General features: G+C 38.1%; 1 protein-coding gene across 1 annotated transcript in view; it reads left to right on the top strand.

The window, feature by feature from the left end:
• LOC107563976 (uncharacterized) overlaps nt 1-21,604 on the top strand; it is a 121,970-nt gene that overhangs the window by 86,963 nt on the left and 13,403 nt on the right. The window contains exons 55-60 of the mRNA XM_016248939.1: nt 13,617-13,790; nt 13,987-14,157; nt 14,308-14,472; nt 14,723-14,872; nt 15,037-15,222; nt 19,889-20,059. Coding sequence (XP_016104425.1) covers nt 13,617-13,790; nt 13,987-14,157; nt 14,308-14,472; nt 14,723-14,872; nt 15,037-15,222; nt 19,889-20,059 — 1,017 coding nt within the window. The remainder of the gene's footprint in view (nt 1-13,616; nt 13,791-13,986; nt 14,158-14,307; nt 14,473-14,722; nt 14,873-15,036; nt 15,223-19,888; nt 20,060-21,604) is intronic.

Raw genomic sequence — 21,604 nt, 5'->3', positions numbered from 1 at the left:
CTTTTCGTAATGTCATTAGGCTATAGCATTTTATTTTAAAAATGGAGAGCTTCCTTGTGCTAAGTAGGCCTGCCCTCTACTAAAGATTTTTCTAGTCAACTAGTTGCACGTTATATTAAATTGATTAATATAATAATATATTAACCATACTTCAATATAGGCTATAGGCAGACGTATTAGGCTAGAGCCTATTCCACACTCAAGCTCGCGCATAAAGCGATTGCCTCAAAGCACCGGCAAAGTGATTATGAACGTGTCGGGGGAAAAGAAGACATTTTAATTATTTATTAATAAGCTAGTGCTTTCTGAGTCAGTGTTGGGTGCAAAGATGAGGTTGCCGACGCTGACTCGCCACACCTTTTTTTTTGGTCTTAAAAGGTGAAAGGTGTATAGATGTAAGCTAAACAGACAATTATATTTTATTGTAAAACCTGACAAGATTGTGAAATCGAAAGTGAAAGCATCTGAAGCCCGGCTTATAACATGGCAAAAGAGGAACTCCCGTTCACAAAATTCAAATCACAAATAATACTACTGATGAAAAAGAACAGGTTGAGTGTTAACTACTTTCGTTACCATATAACTATAAACTACGATAAAAGTTCATCAGCATGCATTGATTAATAGCATGTTGTAGAGCAAAAAAAAACATCTTTGAGGTAATTTTTAGGCATAGTGGGATTTTGTAGAGAATTCATTGAAGGCTTCGCAGATATTGCAAAACCTCTGAACACTCTTCTTTCAGGAAAAAAGAAAAAAAATGATTCTTTAGATTGGGGTCCCGATCATCAGACAGCTTTTGAAAAATTTTAAGTGGCACTGATTGAAGCTCCAGCCTTGAGCAACCCAGACAGAACACAGCTATTTATTTTGCAGACAGCTGCAACGGAGGAGGCTCTTTCAGCCATCCTCCTTCAAGAAGTTCAGGAAAATCTGCATCCTATTGCTTATGCTTCTCGAGTACTTTCCCCAGTTGAAAAAGCTTTTGACTCCTGTACAAGACACCTGCTGTCCGTCCATTGGATAATGTCACATTTTGAATACATTTATGGTTTCAATTAAGTAACACTGCATACTCCGCACACACCTCTGCAGCTTCTTTTAAACGGGAAGGTGAAGGGAGTGTCCAGCGCCAGACTAGGCAAGTGGACGTTAGACTTCGGGTCTAAAAATGTTAAAACTGTATACAAGCTCAACTCAATGCTTCCCCGAACACTCCTATATGAAGGTACACCACACACTTGTGAAGATGAACGCACCCGCCCCCCTGAAAGTGTATTTGAGGTAAAAGCAATTGAAGGAGCTTCAGGGTTGGCATCATCTGAGGTCCTCTGAGGGGTTGCATCATCTCTTCTCATGTGTTCTGGATCCAGACTGAAGCTTGTGTGAATCCTAGTTACCACGGGATGTTAATCCCAGCAGAAACAGAGAAACAAATAGAGACATAATGAGCATAGCTGCTGTTCCAACCAATTAAAATTGATTTGTTTAACCCAAACTAAAGAATAATAATGTGCATTTGATCAGATATAACTGCAGTTCAAGATTATGAGATGCATTATTTGAATGCTTGGCCAAAGAGATGTGTCTTTAATCTAGATTTAAACAGAGAGAGTGTGTCTGAACCCCGAACGGTATCAGGAAGGCTATTCCAGAGTTTGGGAGCCAAATGCGAAAAAGCTCTACCTCCTTTAGTGGACTTTGCTATCCTAGGTACTACCAAAAGTCCAGAGTTTTGTGACCTTAGGGAGCGTGATGGATTGTAGCGTGGTAGAAGACTAGTTAGGTATGCAGGAGCTAACCCGTTAAGGTCCTTATAGGCAAGTAATAATATTTTGTAACTGATACAGGACTTAATAGGTAGCCAGTGCAGAGACTGTAAAATTGGGGTAATATGATCATATTTTCTTGACCTGGTAAGGACTCTAGCCGCTGCATTTTGGACTATCTGTAGCTTGTTTATTGAAGATGCAGGACAACCACCTAGCAGTGCATTACAATAGTCCTGTCTAGAGGTCATGAATGCATGAACTAGCTTTTCTGCATCAGAAACAGGTATCATGTTTCGTAACTTGGCAATGTTTCTAAGATGGAAGAATGCTGTTTTTGTAACATGGGAAATATGATTTTCAAAAGACAAGTTGCTATCTAATATAACACCCAGATTTTTGACTGTAGAGGAAGTAACAGTACATCCGTCTAGTTGCAAATTGTAATCCAAGAGATTCTGTGTACTGTCTTTTGGTCCAATAAGTAATATCTCTGTCTTATCTGAATTTAATAAGAGAAAATGTATTATTATCATATAATATCATATTGGACTCAGTCAAAGCAATATCATACAGGTTTCGCTATCCATTCTGACAGAGGACATTTTCTGTATAAATGTCCACCTCATTTTTCAGCTCAGAAAGCAGAGGTGACAGCAGTGCTACAAACGCTAGAGGTAATTCCAGATTCAGATTTGAATATCTTTTCAGATTCTGCCTTTGTAGTTAATTCTCTTACAGAATATCTACCGATTTGGCAGAAAAGGGGTTTTATTAGTGCAGATGGTCAACCTTTGATTCATTGTGGTCCAATTCAGGCTTTGTGGTCAGCTGCAAAGAATAAAACCCATAAGATTGCTTTGTTGAAAGTCAAAGCACACCAGAAGAAAGGGACAGACAAGCATGGCGATGAAAATGTAATTGTTGATGAGTTAGCAAAGAAAGCTGCTGTGGAAAGAGTAACATTTTCAGGTAGCACAGAGCAAGAATAAATCACTGCTATCAACATTAGAGAACCAGTAAACCCGAAACGTGCTCAACAGAGTGACCCCCTAATAACAGAAGCAATCAGACTGAAGAAAATTGAACAAAAGATTGTTGATCCATTTGCCCAACATGATGCACAGCTAATTGTACATGATAACATATTACTGTACAGAAATGGTGAAACTGTAGTATGGGTTCCACCTACTAAATTGCGGAATGATATTTTGTATCATATCCACAATCAGGGGGGACACTTAGGTGCAACCAAGGTGAAAGACAGAATAGTCAATATGTTCTGGTGGCCAAGTATGGATAAGGATGTGAAAGATTACTGTGCAAATTGTTTAACGTGTGCTCAATTGAATCCATCAGGGGTTAAAAAGAAGGGCTCCTTAAGACCTACGTGTCTTGCTGAAGGCCCCTGGACAAACCTTCAGATTGATTATATTGGTCCTTTACCTGCAGCAAAAGGTGGATACAGGTATATATTAGTGGTTGTTGACACATTCAGCAAATGGATTGAGGCATTCCCAATCAAATCTGATACAGCTTCTGCCACAGCACGAGTACTTTGAGGGCAAATTTTTTGTAGAGTTTGGTCTTGAGTTTGGAAAGTGATAGAGGCACCCATTTCACAGGAAAAATTCTTACAGACCTTGCAAAAATGCTGGGAATAAAGCATCGGCTTCACATAGCACAACACCCACAATCTTCAGGAGGGGTAGAAAGATTTAACAGAACATTGAAGACAGCTTTGAAAAAAATGGTGTTAGAGAATGGTCCCAATTGGGCTCAAAACCTTCCAAGTATATTAATGTCAGTTAGGGGAATTGTTCACAAAAGCACAGGTTACAGCCCCCATGAATTAATGACAGGAAGGAAAATGAGATTACCTGAACACATTCTCTTTGAAGTCCCCAAGCCTATGATTGAAGGGTGGACGACTGAAACATATCTCAAGCATCTGTGTAGCTCTTTACCAGCTATGTATTACCAAGCGGCTCAACAAATTGGACTCAGTCAAAAATACAACAAGATGTATTATGATCAGGATGTGCATGATCATAAATTCGAGCTTGGTGATGAGGTCATGGTAAAGAACTACCACCATGAGGGTCCATGGACCGCTAACTGGGTGGGACCATACAAAGTGATTGATAAATGTGGAGATACAGTCTACAAGATCTGTCATAAGACTAAAAACAGAAAACAGGTGAAGAAATGGTTCCACATTGATCAAATGAAATCCTACAAACATTCAGAAGACAATCCTACAGAGCATTGTGTATAGAAAAATGTATAGTGTATAAATAAAAGTGTGTGTGTGGGTTTTCATTTTGTTTATCAGTATATTGTTTGCTGTGTTATGTGAAAGAACAAATAATAATAAAAAAGGGGGTGGGGGGTCATTCTTTTTGTTTGCATGTGTTTTTCATAACTTCTTAACCAAGAGATATAAAGATGTGGCCATGGGTCCTGACAGTGGTCCTGCCGATGATGATGATGCAAGAGTGCCCAGAACTGCAACCAGCACCCCCTTCTGGCGTGATGATGAAACCATATCGAGGGGTGCTGATCAACAACATCCAATGGATCCACGTTCCAGTTCTAGTAAATCTGACAGCATGGTCTCCAGAACTGGATGAGCGATGCCGAGGGGTGAGTGTGACAGAGATGTAGAAGGATCTTTTGACAACGGCGTTCCTGAGATACCATGGATCAGTTGTTACCAGCTCACCCACAGATCAGCTGTCAAGAGAACACTCAAAGGATCGCTCAGAGAGAATCTCTTCCGGATGGAAGCTGTTAGGATTTGTTGACAGCATGCTTGGAGCTACTGGAACAGGTTTAGGCATATCCAACTGGATCAGTGCTAAGGAACTTAAACTCAAAGTTCTTGTTGGGCAACAGGTTCTGCAGACAGATGCATATCTGCAAGAGGGACTAAGTGAAGAAAGAGAAACTGTACAGGATTACATTTGCCCTCTCCATTATAGCTCAACAAACTAAAAAAGCTTTCAAGACTTTGCAGAAACAAGTATACTGTGCACAATTTGCCTCCATTAAACTCGAGGAAATAACCCGTATTTTGGAGGAAGTGTTGGCTGGTAAGTTTCCGTCAACGCTTTTCAAAGAGGAAATTATCATTTTCCATAAGTTAACACCACTCAATTTGGGCTTTGTAGAAGAGATCCCTGAATTTGATTTTGAGTTACCAAAACTGGATGATATGCTAATGTCTTTGATGCAAAGGAAAGATAATCATATTGTTAAAGCTCAACAAGGTCTTGATGAAAAGGATAAGGCTTTAACTAAACAAATGCATGATGGAGATTTAGTTATTGCATACTCTGGTTTGATTTGGGATATAACTTTTAAAACTGCTGTTTGTTTTTGTATCTTCCTAATTATGTGTCAATGCATTATATTATGCTGTATGTGTTCTATGGTGAAACGTCAAATTGCAGATAGTTCAATGATCAATGTTGGACGTTCCCATTTGTTGTGATGGTTCTCGATTATCTCTTCTCAGACAGATTAAATAATTGTAATATTGATTCTGCTACAGTTAATTCTAAGATCTAATCTAAATATTTATTATTAATCATAACCAGTTATAATTAGTCATAAATATTTCCCTTTTGAGCTGAATCTGCAAGAGGGACTAAGTGAAGAAAGAGAAACTGTACAGGATTGCATTTGCCCTCTCCATTATAGCTCAACAAACTAAAAAAGCTTTCAAGACTTTGCAGAAACAAGTATACTGTGCACAATTTGCCTCCATTAAACTCGAGGAAATAACCCGTATTTTGGAGGAAGTGTTGGCTGGTAAGTTTCCGTAAACGCTTTTCAAAGAGGAAATTATCATTTTCCATAAGTTAACACCACTCAATTTGGGCTTTGTAGAAGAGATCCCTGAATTTGATTTTGAGTTACCAAAACTGGATGATATGCTAATGTCTTTGATGCAAAGGAAAGATAATCATATTGTTAAAGCTCAACAAGGTCTTGATGAAAAGGATAAGGCTTTAACTAAACAAATGCATGATGGAGATTTAGTTATTGCATACTCTGGTTTGATTTGGGATATAACTTTTAAAACTGCTGTTTGTTTTTGTATCTTCCTAATTATGTGTCAATGCATTATATTATGCTGTATGTGTTCTATGGTGAAACGTCAAATTGCAGATAGTTCAATGATCAATGTTGGACGTTCCCATTGGTTGTGATGGTTCTCGATTATCTCTTCTAAACCCTAGAAACATTTTCCAAATTTAAACAAGCCCTGTGATAATAAAAAACCCTATGATAATTTTGCTCAAATTAAACGGAGTTGTAACCAGTGTGCATGAGGTGTCGACCCAATGACCGGTAAGATTCTCCTTTGGCCAGTGGGGGGCAACCTAAGGCAGGGCTTCACCGCCACTGGGCACCTACCCAGGAAGGGAGGTGTAATCTGTGTTAGGGAGTGGATGTGATGCTTCTTTTGGGCCAAGAGCATCAAAGAGGTGTAAGGGAAACAGGTCAATTTAGCTCAAAGGGAATCATTTAAGATTTTATAGGGAATTTGGACAGAATCACGTTTTTACGGCTGATCACGGAGTCGGCCAGCGATTCATTGACTGAGCCGTATAACATAAATTCTGCAATGGATATTAATATCCAAAGTATAGTGAAAACACTATTTATTAGCACAGTAACAAGATCGGCAGTTTAAGACATTAACTTGTAAGCACAAAACACAAGATACTTCTCTTTTCAAGATGAATAAGACTTTATTGGATAAATCTAAGACAGTATAAACTAACCTAACACATAAACACATGAACTCACACATTCATACAAGTTGCAGGAAGGGAGAAAGTGAGGAAATAATGAGTTTAAGAGAATGAAAATGTGAAATCCCAAGTTTACAGCAAGATGTGCAATTGCCTAGACCTGAACAATCATCAATCACTTAATTAACCCTCGAATTGAGTTCCTCAGTGAGGTTAATTTATATTAAATGCACCAGTTCAGCTATAATCTGGAGGTACTTGCGTTGCCTGTGTAGGGGGGTTCCCTTTGTTGTAGTCTTGCAGAAAAGGGGGTTTCCCCGAGGTTGCTGATTGACTGGAAGTTCAGTAGTCATTGAAGTGACCTCTTGGGAAGCCAATGGTTGGGCGTTGGCTGAAGATGCGGAGTTGTGGGCTGGTTGAAGTTTTGAAGCGGTCAGTCACAGACTCGAGGTGAACTCGGAGACACAGAGTTGTGGCAAAAACAACTTTTTTTTTTGTATGTTTGATCTGCTCTCCCGGTTGCCTAAGACAAATTTATCCTAAGGGAGTCAAAGTTGTGGGCTGGTTGAAGTTTTGAAGCGGTCAGTCACAGACTCGAGGTGAACTCGGAGACACAGAGTTGTGGCAAAAACAACTTTTTTTTTTGTATGTTTGATCTGCTCTCCCGGTTGCCTAAGACAAATTTATCCTAAGGGAGCCAATGAAAGAAAAACTTAAACTTAACTTAAAACTTAATTCAGAACATGAAACTCTCAACGGAAAATAAAATAAATTAAAGTAGAAGAATAGAAGTAACGAGACTAGATGGTTTTCTTCTCATCGTGGCCAAGTAGCAGCGGGCGTGCAGGCCAAAGCACGCTGGAACGGCGCTCGAAGAACGCAAAAGTAATGGCAAAAAGCAGTGGCTGAAAAGCAAAAGCTAAAAAAACATGATAAAAGCACAGATCAGGCTCACATGTGTTCAGCTCTGTGTCTGTGAAGAGTGAGCGTTCAAAAGGGGACATGCCAAACTTCAGTGAGAAAAAAACATCATCTACCAAAAGGTATTTCATGTGTTGTACATTATAGCATTACATTATTTCTCCACTGTGGTATATGTGATATAACCTGACTGAAAAGAACAATAAATAAATGAACACGATGTATGCTTTTCATTTCTTATTTGTGCATCCTTATTTCCTTTCCTTGCGTCTGAGCTCCACCCTCTTAGGATGAGAGGGAAGGATGCAAGAAAAGAAAATGTGGATGGAGGAATTGAAGGAAAAATATTTAAATATTGGAATATCCTTGATCACCCAAGCGTTTCTTTAAAGCATCATCAGCTGTGCATCTGCCTTTATGTTGTTGAAGTTTGCTTAAGAAATTCCTAATAACTATTATTAAAGCAAAAAACATTGTTGAAATGTGCATGATGTATTGTTTATTTAAAAATATATATTAAAATTTGATCAGGAGTTATTCAATTGCACAGGGTCTGTCCATAGTCAGACAGGACAGATGCACAGCTATACTGCATTTAATTACCATTTTCAACATTTAACACTTTTTAAATGAGACTGAAGTATCTGCTGTAGTAAAATGTTTTACTTTTTCCATCTCTGTTCTTTGTGTCATCAGTGAAAGATCAGATTCAGATGTTTTCATCTCTGTGTCTGTGAAAAGTGACCATTCAAAAGGTGACATGCCGAACTTCAGTGTAGCAAATTAGGTCAAAAGACAAATGCATATAAATAATTACAATTAATTATGATAAATTACAATTATTTATATCAGCTGCTAGTAGTAACTGTAGCAGAATTAAATTGCCATCAACTAATCTATTCGTCCAGCGAACATTCAGTGTAATTTCATATCAGATCCTAAGAAATTATATTTTCTTGGCCACAGAAAATCACTTTCTTACAGTACTATTGCATTAGAGCATGTAGCTAGATTGGAATCGTGAAAGGGACAATTAATTTACAAGCAGTGACAGAATCAGAAACTCATGTAATTTGTGTACAAAAGTTTAATTAACTAAGCACTAACACATAACTAATGTAAACAAACAAACACACAATCACTCATATATGGGGGAAGGGCAAGACAGGCTAGATGAATAAAGCCATTAGAGAAACAGGGAGTGAAGCTCTGAAAAGAGTCAGTTAACCACCTGAGTGAAACCATCAGCACCGTTTTACAACGGTGTCTACAGCTTATACTAAACCTCTGTTTCATTTAGTTAAATGTATTATACTTGCATTGCCTTGGTCATTGAACGAGCGTCCGAATGCAGTCTCGGATGAAAGTCTTGATGGTTTGAAGCATTGGTGGTGTTGGAATCGCGATCATGTTCTTCCGGGTCTGAATAGTGATGAGCTCCAAAGATGTTAATCTGACTCGGTGGTGATTTGGAGAGTTTTCTTACTAGTGATCTATCATAACACATGCATAAAACAGTATACAATACAAAAGACAATATACGAAAGCAATAAGCCCCATGAAGCCGTGGTTTACAGTGAATTTATAGCAGCTAAGGGCCGTTGTTGTTAAAACCCCCTTAGCTGTTATAAATTCACTATAAACCACGGCTTCATGGGGCTTATTGCTTTTATAAAATGGTTATTTCATATATGTAGCAAGATTTCACAAAATAAAACAAAGCAAATAAAATGTAATGAATAGTGATATTAATAAAAACATTATCCTTCTGCCAAACAATGCAGTTCCTCAGAAATGGTTGTGGTTCCAACAAAGTGGTTGCCGAGCAACACACAGACCTAAACAAAGGTGTATGTTTGTAGAGTAATTTACTACAGCTTTGAATGCTGCTCAACCAATCAGAATCAAGGAACTATCCGTTTTATAAAAGAACAGTAATTAAGTACACCATGACCTGAGGATATGTGTTCCTTCAAGGAAAGTTTTTTTTATATATATATATGAATTAATTAGAGAAGAGTCATTTTTATGGGCATTATGAGTCTTTCCTTTGGATAAAGGTGGTGAGAGGGAGAACTCTCAATATGCCATTAGGTCGTAAAGTTTATCTGGTCTGGCTGAGGTGTCCTAGTTGCCATAGTAACCTGGGGCCTGGTGGGTAGTTCGCAGACATCTCAGCACCCAGTCACTTAAGGCCCCGATATACTTCAAACAAAGTTATTTTCCGTTTTTCATTTGAGGGCAAAAAGAAGTTTGAAAAGGCTAAGCAACGGTATACTGTTTTCGAACATTCGGGGGTGTCAGAGAAAACATTCAAGGTTGTAAACATGTGTCACGCCGCCCGCGTGTACCCCCTAAACACAACAAGGATGGCGGCTATGAGAGAAGAACAGTTTCATAAACATCTGGCAGTAGCATTGATCTATTCAATGGCAAATAAAAAGAACGAGAACAAGCATCGTGGATGGTATGTGCGTCCACTTAATGAAAACAGAAAGAATGATGGCGAGTTTGCCCGTTTTATTCAGCAAATGCAGAGCACAGATGAGGAAGTGCATTTTTCATACTTCAGAATGTGCGCCGTGCTGTTTGACGATCTCTTGAAAAGGGTATCGCCATATGTGAAACATGGAAATTGCATGTCAAAGAAGGCGGAGTTCCAGAACACACCCACCGACTGCGTAATCGTCACGGACCAATGGTAGCTCAAAGATGTTTAGGAGCCAAAACGAACTCTCCCAAAAAGTTCGCTTTGGTGAGCTGTTCCGAACTGCCAAAACGAACTTCGTTTCGGCCTGATTTTGTTCGAAATTATGTCATTTCAGTTCGTTCTTTGATTTCGTTTGAAGTATATCGGGGCCTTTAGATAGGTGAGGGGGTCTGTGATTATATGTTAAATCTAATGAACAATTGTGTGTCTGGTTAGTTTAAATGCTACATCAGTGAGAAAAAAAACATCATCTACCAATATATTGTTTTGTTTGTTTGTCAGTGTAAGATCAGGGTCACATGTGTTCAGCTCTGTGTCTGTGAAGAGTGAACGCTCAAAAGGTGACATGCCAAACTTCAGTGAGAAAAAAACATCAACCAAAAGGTATTTCATGTGTTTCTTATTTTTGGTCACACATAGACTGTGAAAACAGTAAATACTTATTATGAACCTTTTTGAATATATATATTTGACTTTAAAATATTTATCACAGTACTCACAACTAATGCTTTCCTTTTCTCTTTGCTAAAAATATTTACAAGAGATTTTTGTGATAGTTTATCCTGAATACACAATATTTTCTTTTCTTTATTTGCTTACAGACTTCAGTATGAGACATTAGATTCAAACTCCCAGACTCACAAGAACCACAAGAATTTTATAGACAATATTATGTGGATCTTCCAGGTAGAAAATCATATTTTCTTAAGGTTTTATATTTCTAAATATAAGTTATTGTTGTTATGTCTTCTTTTTTGGCTTTGTTTGTAGGATCTTGAGAAGGAAATAATACAATTTCTGAAAAATGAGCTGGAAAATTTTAAGAAACTATTACAAAAAGAGAACACACAAAACTTTGTGAAGAACTTTAATGAGAACAGATGCAGTATCAAAGAAGCAGCTCTCGATCTCACACTCTACTTCTTGAGAGAGATGAAGCAAGCTGAAGCTGCTGACACTCTAGAAGGTAAGATACCCACCATTTGCCATATTGTCACTTATAAATGTAGGGAAGAACATAAAACATATCTGTATTTTTATTCTGTTGTTTAGATGAGCTATTCTTCATTCATCAGCTAAAATGTAGCCTAAAGAAGAAGTATCAATGTGTCTTTGAAGGAATTGCAAAGCAAGGCGATTCTATGCTTCTGAATAACATCTACACAGATCTCTATATCACTCAGGGTTGTAGTGAACAAGTCAATACTGAACATGAGGTAAGACAGATTGAAGTTGCTTCCAGGCGTCATGAATCACAAGAGATACAGGTTGAATGCACAAATTTGTTTGAAGCACCTGAACAAGACAAAAAGATCAGAACTGTACTGACAAAAGGAGTTGCTGGCATTGGAAAAACCATGTCTGTGCAAAAGTTTGTTCTGGATTGGGCTGAAGGAAAAGAAAATCAAGATATCAGCTTCATATTTCCACTTCCATTCAGAGAGATGAACTTAAAGGAGAAAAAAACGCAAAGCTTGATGGGTCTTCTAAATGAGTTTTTTCCAGAGACAAAAGGACTGAATCTTACAAGAAGAAATGACTTTGAAGTCCTGTTCATTCTTGATGGTTTGGATGAATGTCGTCTTCCTCTGAACTTTGACGGTAATGAGACATGGTCTGATGTATCGTCACCAGCCTCTCTGGATGTTCTCCTCACAAACCTCATCAAGGGAAATCTGCTTCCTTCTGCTCTCATCTGGATCACCACCAGACCAGCAGCTGCCAGTAAGATTCCTCCCGAATGTATTGACCGGGTAACAGAGGTCAGAGGATTCAATGATGCACAAAAGGAGGAGTACTTCAGAAAAAGATTCACAGATGAAAATCTGGCCAAAGAAATCACTGATCACGTTAAAAAATCAAAGAGTCTCTTTATTATGTGCCACATCCCAGTCTTCTGCTGGATTTCAGCCACTGTTCTCCAGAACATTTTAGAGGAGAGAAGAAATCTGAAGAACAATCAGGCTGATGACGCCTCCAAAACACTGCAGGAATCAAACACTGAAGACACTCCCAAGACTCTGACACAAATGTACACACACTTTCTCCGCTTTCAGATCCAGCAGAGCAGACGGAAGTATGATGGAGAATACACACCAGATGTTTCCTGGGATAAAGACACCATCCTCTCACTGGGGAAACTGGCATTTCATCAGCTGCAAAGAAACAATCTGCTCTTTTATGACACAGATCTGGAAGCCTGTGGTATTGACGTCTCTAAAGCATCAGTGTATTCAAGCATGTGTACCCAGATCTTTAAGGAGGAAACAGGGATCATTCTTGGTACCACGTACTGTTTTGTTCACTTGAGCATTCAAGAGTTTATTGCAGCCCATTATGCACATCTTTTTCTAGACATCAACAAGAAAAGTGTGTTTGTTCAAGACTATACAGAACAGGAAAACAAAAATGACACCATGATTGATTTGCTCAAGACTGCAGTGGACAAGGCACTTGAGAGTGACAATGGACACCTGGACCTTTTCCTTCGCTTCCTTCTTGGTCTGTCACTCCAATCCAATCGGCTACTCTTACGAGGTCTGTTGACACAGCAAAATAGAAATGACCAGAGCAAAAAGGAAATAGTTCAGTACATCAAGCAGAAATTTGAAGCTAATCTGTCTCCAGAGAGATCCATCAATCTGTTCTACTGTCTGAATGAACTGAACGACCAAACTCTAGTGAAAGATATTCAGACTCACCTTAGCAAAGGAAGTCTCTCATCTGCTGATCTTTCTCCTGCCCAGTGGTCTGCTGTGGCCTTTGTGTTGTTGACATCAGAGGACGAGCTGGAGGAGTTTGAGCTTCAGAAATTCAGGAAATCAGATGGTTGTCTCATTAAATTATCGTCAGTCATTAAATCCTCCAAAAGAGCTCTGTAAGTCATTTAATATTAATGTTTTGCTCTCATCAGAAAAATACAATAATTTACTTATCTATAGGGATTCCTAGTCATATACCAAATGTAAGTATATTTCAAAAGTATAACATTTTTTTTGTCTTTTAAAGAATGCAGTAATGGAAATTGAAGTTAATTAAATTAATATATTATTATTTTTTTTTTTTTGTAGGTTAAATGATTGTAACTTAACAGACAAAAGCTGTTCAGCTTTGGCTGCGGTTCTTGAATCAGATACCAATCTGAAAGAACTGAACATGAACAATAATAATCTGCAGGATTCAGGAGTGAAGCTGCTCTGCAATGGACTGAGGAATATAACGTGTGAATTGGAGATACTGAGGTAAGTTGTATGACAACAGACAAAAGGCTGACATGATGGTGTAGACCTTTTGTTTGCCTCTATATTCAGTCATGAGGTGTTTTTAAATATTTTTAAGTTCATTTGAACAAGGAACACAATTCTAAAACGGTTTCCTGTTTATAGGTTAATATTGTTCAGGACATTCCTAGCGTATTGTAAAGTGTTAACAATAACATTTCGGTTCTAGACTCTCAAACTGTAGTATCACAGAAGAAGGTTATAAATCTCTGGCTTCAGCTCTGAGATCAAACCCTTCACACCTGATAGAGCTGGATCTCACAGGAAATGATCCTGGACAATCAGGAGTGAAGCAGCTCAGTGATTTACTACAGGATCCAAACTGTCAGCTGAAGACACTGAGGTGAGATGTGGTTAAAAATAAATAAATAAAAAATAATGAAATGAATGATATGCTGGCAAATTATTTTTATAGAAAAATTATTTCAGTAATCCAATATGTTGCATCTATGTATATTTAAGATTACCCATTTTATTATATATTTTTTTCTATTGGAAGTTTTTTTAAATTGAATCCTGCTTCATCTTCTCTTCTGCAGGTTTTTGAGTCCTGCTGCAGATGAAGCCTGTCAGTATGTGACTGGAATTGTGGGTAAAAACCTGCTACTCCTGAGAGAACTGAATCTGAGTGGATGTAAATTAGGTGACTCTAAGATGAATCGGCTTGTTCCTCTACTGCAGGATAAACACTGTAAACTCAGCACACTTCAGTGAGTATTATTTTAATTTATTTTTATGCATTTAAAATCTAAAGGAAATTAAGTCTTACACTGGCCAAACACATTCATCTTTAGTAATATTTTAATATTTGCATCAAGTACTTTGTTTATAAATTCTCTCTCTCATGTTTAATATTTTAGTCTGCGTAAGTGTGGTCTAACAGAGGAAAGCTGTTCAGCTCTCGCTACAGTCCTGAGATCAAACTCCAGTCTGAAAGAGCTTGACATGAGCAACAATAATCTGCAGGATTCAGGAGTGAAGAAACTCGAATTAGAAGATAAAAACTGCAAACTGGAGAATCTCAGGTGAGTTCAATGAACCGTTGTTTAATTTTAATAATACCATTCTCTTTTGATCAAAGTTAAAATACTGTAGTAATTAGTAAACTAAAGAAAAGGAAAATACATGCTTCTGTCAGATGGTGAATTATGTTTTTGTTCTCTGACCACAAGAAGAAATAGAATGCATTTGCCTTTTTTATATAAAATAATTTTTAATTATTATTATTATTAAAATAAATAATACATTTAAATAATAATAAAACCTCTTCTGTAGACTTTCAGACTGCAGTATCACTGAAGAAGGTTATATAGCTCTGGCTTCAGCGCTGAGATCAAACCCTTCACACCTGATAGAGCTGGATCTCACAGGAAATGATCCTGGACAATCAGGAGTGAAGCAGCTCAGTGATTTACTCCAAAGTCGATGGTATTCACTGAAAATACTGAGGTGAGTTTTAAAATTATAAAGTGTTTTAAAACAGTTTTATTAAACCGTCAAAAGGACGTTTTAAAAGCTTTGAAATTACTAAAAGCTCAAATACAAGCTTTTGAAAACAAATCATAATAAAACAAGTAATATCAATGTACTTCCTCTATCTCCAGGTTTTTGGGTCCTGCTGCAGATGAAGCATGTCAGTATGTGACTGGAATTGTGGGTAAAAACCCGTTACTCCTGAGAGAGCTGAATCTGAGTGAACAGAAGCTAGGAGACACACGAGTGAATCAGATCTCTGCTCTACTGCAGGATAAACACTGTACACTCAACACACTGACGTGAGTAATGTTTTTATTTATTATTGTAGATTTAAACTAGGGATGGGCATTCCAAGCAAAAATTATATTTGAAAATCGCAGGGTATTATTCGATTATTATTTTTAAATCACACCCCTCCCCCACATGCACGCACAAACACCTGAGAGAGGGGGAAAGAGACGGCATTCACACTTTCAATCTGTATGATAAACTGTTTAATTCATAAGATAAGGCTACCTTAACTCAAGCCATATAATGATTGTAACGTGCTGAAACATATTAATATAATAAACACAACCGAATGACGGCACTTATTAAAATAACTGTCGATTAGCATAAATTAACTGCTCATAAGGCTAGGACATTTCCATTTTAAAAAATGGAACCCCTAAAGGGAATAGATACGAGATGGGAGGAAAAATATACTTCAATATATTCTGTTGCAATTATATCGTTGGGTAATTATACTGTATATAAACTGTGGGCATCAGGGAGCCGTTATTAATATGCGGGGCATTTAAATCGCTTTTGAATGCGCGCTTGTTTTTACTTTCACTTGCGAGATTCGCGATCACACATACGGAGCAGCACTCGGCAGTACTTACCACACATTTTACAATATTAGATGTTTGTCAGTGGTGCTCAGTATCTGCAAATCATTCGCCATCATCCTATCAGTCAACCTACCCTACTCTGTTTTTGTGGTAAGTGAAATGTTATGTACTGTAAAGTAACAGGCTACCGTTAGCAAGCGGCTAACTATGTCCCTTTAGAATGCGTAGAACACGTAATTTGTTTTCCGCACCTTTCTGAATATGGATTCAGCCACACCTCTAACCCAGTCGGGGGTGTTTGTGGTCCGCACAGAACTCTTATTTGACATCGTCCCAAGTTACTGTAACCATTATATGCTACGCAAGTCTTTTTTATGCCACGCTAGGGCTGGGAATCGATTCCAAAAAGAATCGATTCCGAGCCGTTGGGAACCGAGAGTCGATTCCAAAGGTTGGAATCAATCCCATCAAGGGGAATCAACTCCTCATTCAGAGGCTTTTTCAGTTCAACAAACTTATCTATGGGTGCCTCTCAAACGGAAGGCTGCATCCTACGAAGGCTGCACACATTTAAAGGGGTCATCGGATGCTCATTTTGCACAAGTTGATATGATTCTTTAGAGTCTTAATTAAAAGTCTATAACATACTTTGGTTAAAATTTCTCAATGTTAGTGTAAAAAACACCTTTTTAAACCTGTCAAAATCAGCTCTGTTTTTATCAAGCCATTATAGTCCATGTTGCTTTAAATGTTAATGAGCTCTCCGCCCCTCTCTTCTGAGCTGCTCTCAGAGAGACTGTTTACTTTAGCCGCATTCATCGTGAAACTTGCTAATTAGCGCATTATTAGGAAAGGTGATTTGCAAAGATTCATAAAAAACCCTTATACTCACTTCTTCTGTAGATGAGGCTGGATCACGAATGATTCGAGCGAACAATGCATTTACGCTGATCGGGAGTGGCGCATTCACTTCAAAGCGAAAGTAACGTTAATCCTCTGCGTCTTCAGCAGCTCAGATGTCGGGAGTAAATGACGATTGCTATATTCATTATTACATCCAACAATAAAGCACCTCAATCGCTTAATCAGAGACATCGTGTCTTCCCCTGCACCAGAGTCAACACAATGGCGGACTGATGACAGCTCACTCAGGGTGGGTCTAAGGTAAGACACCAGTCCAGTCTGTGATGAAACACTACTGTCAATCAACTATCGTGGGAGGGGCCTGTACAGAACTACGTCATTCTGACAGGAATCTCAGAACAGCCTGGTTTGAGAAAGGGGATTTTAAAATAGGGATTTAAAAAAAAAAACACTGAATGGATTTTTATAATTATAGGATGGATGTGTACACACACTTCCAACATACATTTATGTTCAACCAACTTGAAAAGTGAATTTTGCCTCCGATGACCCCTTTAAATTCATGAAAATAAACCGAAAGAAAACTAGTCATACTGAGATCATCTGAATTTTAGGATGCAGCCTTCCGTTTGAGAAGCACCATTCACTACCTTCATGCTCGCTAGAAGCCGTAATTACGAGAGTTGTGAGAGAAAAGCTAGGGCTGGGAATCGATTCCAAAAAGAATCGATTCCGAGCCGTTGGGAACCGAGAGTCGATTCCAAAGGTTGGAATCAATCCCATCAAGGGGAATCAACTCCTCATTCAGAGGCTTTTTCAGTTCAACAAACTTATCTATGGGTGCCTCTCAAACGGAAGGCTGCATCCTACGAAGGCTGCACACATTTAAAGGGGTCATCGGATGCTCATTTTGCACAAGTTGATATGATTCTTTAGAGTCTTAATTAAAAGTCTATAACATACTTTGGTTAAAATTTCTCAATGTTAGTGTAAAAAACACCTTTTTAAACCTGTCAAAATCAGCTCTGTTTTTATCAAGCCATTATAGTCCATGTTGCTTTAAATGTTAATGAGCTCTCCGCCCCTCTCTTCTGAGCTGCTCTCAGAGAGACTGTTTACTTTAGCCGCATTCATCGTGAAACTTGCTAATTAGCGCATTATTAGGAAAGGTGATTTGCAAAGATTCATAAAAAACCCTTATACTCACTTCTTCTGTAGATGAGGCTGGATCACGAATGATTCGAGCGAACAATGCATTTACGCTGATCGGGAGTGGCGCATTCACTTCAAAGCGAAAGTAACGTTAATCCTCTGCGTCTTCAGCAGCTCAGATGTCGGGAGTAAATGACGATTGCTATATTCATTATTACATCCAACAATAAAGCACCTCAATCGCTTAATCAGAGACATCGTGTCTTCCCCTGCACCAGAGTCAACACAATGGCGGACTGATGACAGCTCACTCAGGGTGGGTCTAAGGTAAGACACCAGTCCAGTCTGTGCTGAAACACTACTGTCAATCAACTATCGTGGGAGGGGCCTGTACAGAACTACGTCATTCTGACAGGAATCTCAGAACAGCCTGGTTTGAGAAAGGGGATTTTAAAATAGGGATTTAAAAAAAAAAACACTGAATGGATTTTTATAATTATAGGATGGATGTGTACACACACTTCCAACATACATTTATGTTCAACCAACTTGAAAAGTGAATTTTGCCTCCGATGACCCCTTTAAATTCATGAAAATAAACCGAAAGAAAACTAGTCATACTGAGATCATCTGAATTTTAGGATGCAGCCTTCCGTTTGAGAAGCACCATTCACTACCTTCATGCTCGCTAGAAGCCGTAATTACGAGAGTTGTGAGAGAAAAGATTATTTTAATTTTTATATTTTTATTACCATTCGCCTCCCTCATGGTCGCTAAAAGTGACTAGAAGTCTGATTAGTTTCCTGATTCGGATAGATAGTTTTAATGAACCAGTTAAAAAAAGATTCAGAGGTTATTTACGGAACTGGCTTGTCCACAATTTTGAGCACTGCACGACAGAATAGATCATGACGTGATCGAGGGTCTTGATCGTATTTACATCTAAAATACTATTTTTAAAAACATTTTTACCAGCCAATGATAATTAAAAAAAAAAAAAAAAACGTCACGAGCATAGATCAGTGGCCTAGAGCACAGTCCTGATTGACAGATGAACCACGAGCTCTGTCAGTTATTGTTAATGTTCTAGTTATTTTGTTTCAGTGTACAGTTTGTTAATTTTGTGCAAAGCATACATTCAAAGTAAACTTCATCATTCAGCTGAACTGTGCACATTTGTTTTAGACACTTCATGTCTTGTTCAATTCATGGGATAAACACATGTCCACTGCTGATCTGTGGGCTGTGACTAATTTCACAGGCAAAGCAGACAAAATTACAATTTATGTATCGTCTTTTTTTATTTATTTATTTTTTTTTTTTTACAAATTCGTATTATGAGAAGAATACTTTCTACGACCTTTATCCTGCAGTCATGGTAAGATTAGGTTCCTTCAATCCAAAAATAACAAGAATCGAAAACAACAGTGAGGAATCGATTCTTGGAATCGAGAACCAGGAATCGGAATCGGACTCGATTCCAAAAATCCATCTTCCATCTTCTGTTGTCTTTGACAGCTTTTAGGTGCGTTATTGGCAGTGCCACCCTCTGCTTACATGAAGGCGTCACCCAGTGTTCGAACTATACCGTGGACTTTGGGGGAGCCCAATTTTTATTAATTTTTTTATAACGAGGGGGGCATGACAAGAATAGCATGTATAGTTATCTTTATTGAAGTGAATTAGGTTTAAATTGCCGTCATGCATGAATGAATTATATTTTTGCAATTTTACACATAATCCATGATGATCACATTACACAAAACTGAAATTGCACGTCAAAATAACAGTCAATATTTTTTGAGACCCCCCAAAATTTCACAAATCACGTTTTCAGGGGAGCCGAGCTCCCCCTAGCTCCCCCGTAGTTCGCACCCTGGCGTCACCACCGCATCAGCTCAGAAAACATGGGGAGATTTTTAAAGACAATAATCACACAACCTATTCGATATTCTATAATTAAATCAACTAATCGAATATTCGAAAATCGTGACCCATCCCTAATTTAAACTATTTTAAAGAAATAATTTGACCAAAATGGTGATTCTCAGTAGTCACTGAATATTGGAATCAAGTACTTTGTGTTTGTAAATTCTCCATCTCACGTTCATTTTAGGTTGTGTAATTGTGGTCTAACAGAGGAAAGCTGTTCAGCTCTCGCTACAGTCCTGAGATCAAACCCCAGTCTGAAAGAGCTTGACATGAGCAACAATAATCTGCAGGATTCAGGAGTGAAGAAACTCCAGAACAGATTAGAAGATACAAACTGCACACTGGAGAAACTCAGGTGAGTTAAATATTATGATTGTTTGATTGTAACCCACAGAGACTTAAGCACTGATCTTCCTTAAATCTTCATTGTCTATGAAAAACCATTAGCAAAAAAATTATAATAATTAGGGTCATCTATTTAACAATTTAAAGACTTAAATATAATGAAATAGTTGTGAAAAAAATATTGTCACATCAATCAGAAAATAATGACAATATTTGTGTGCCATTCTTTGAATAGACACCAGAGATGTCAAACTTACACACATCTTTTACTAAAGTAGAAGTAAAGATACTCATGTGTAAAAGGACTGGTGAAAGTTGATGCACTGACTACACTTTTTACTCAAGTTAAAGTAAAGACGAATGGGCTATGACGTACTTAAGTAAAAAGTAGCCATTACTACTACTTGTTGTAGTGTCACGCTGGTAACTGGGCCTCACATCATATTAATACAAAAGAACTAACATTTCAAATTTTGTTAGCTAATGAATGTATCTAGACTGAACAATCACCATGTAGAACAGAGCAGACAAAAGACTAAGCTGACAGGGAAAAAATCTATTTGCCATCACCTAGGCCACATCCTAGATTGTAAAGTGATTCTGCCTCTTGTCCTTGGAAACAACTCAAAATTATTATGATGCTTTAAAAATGGCTAAATTTAAGTGCTATACTGTACATTTCAATGAAATGCACACAGAAAGAAAATTAAAGGGCAAGCATAATTTACACTTGTTTGCCCCTGTTAACATGCAGGGGGCCTTTAACTATAAATCTTTAGAAATGTCTAAGATTTTATTATAAAATATTAAATTATTATGATAAAAAATCTGATACAGTCATTTCTGTCATGACAACTCTCTGAGGGATTGACATGGTTAATGTACACTACAATGTTAATGTATTTAGTCTTGGTGGAATAGATCTGCTACGCTGCTGCGGCAGAGCAAGTACTGAGACTTGCTACTGCCAATACATCCACAACATGCTGCTGTGAGCATGTAAGAAATACTGCTGCTGCACATATAACACATATGTATAACCCCTATAGCATACATGAATCACCTCGTAGCAGATCTATACAGGTGGAGCTGGGGAAGGTGGAGGGTTTCTGAAGTGCGCTGCGAACTGCTACAGCAAACAAAAGCCAGGTATATGAATACCAGGTATTTGAATATTGAGCAGTGAGCTCATTGGCTACTGATACAGGAGAAAACCAATCAGCTGTGCCATGTGATAATGATGTCATTAGGACAGATTGAGTTAGACCTATCAGACTGCGCCATCTAGAGTTTTATGCCAGAACTCTCCATTTCTGTCATGACAACTCTCGGAGGGATTGACATGGTAATGTACATGACAATGTTAATGTATTTGGTCTTGGTGTAATAGATCTGCTATTACACCAAGCATATGCTATGCTGCTGCTGCTGCGGCAGAGCAAGTACCGAGACTTGTTACTGCCAATACATCCACAACATGCTGCTGTAAGCATGTAGCGAAAACTGCTGTTGCACATATAACACATATGAATAACCCCCCAATAAAGCAGGAGAC

Source organism: Sinocyclocheilus grahami, unplaced genomic scaffold (assembly GCF_001515645.1).
Source record: "Sinocyclocheilus grahami isolate Dianchi unplaced genomic scaffold, SAMN03320097.WGS_v1.1 scaffold900.1, whole genome shotgun sequence".
Lineage (NCBI taxonomy): Eukaryota > Metazoa > Chordata > Actinopteri > Cypriniformes > Cyprinidae > Sinocyclocheilus > Sinocyclocheilus grahami.
This window is presented reverse-complemented; position numbering and strand designations above follow the sequence as displayed.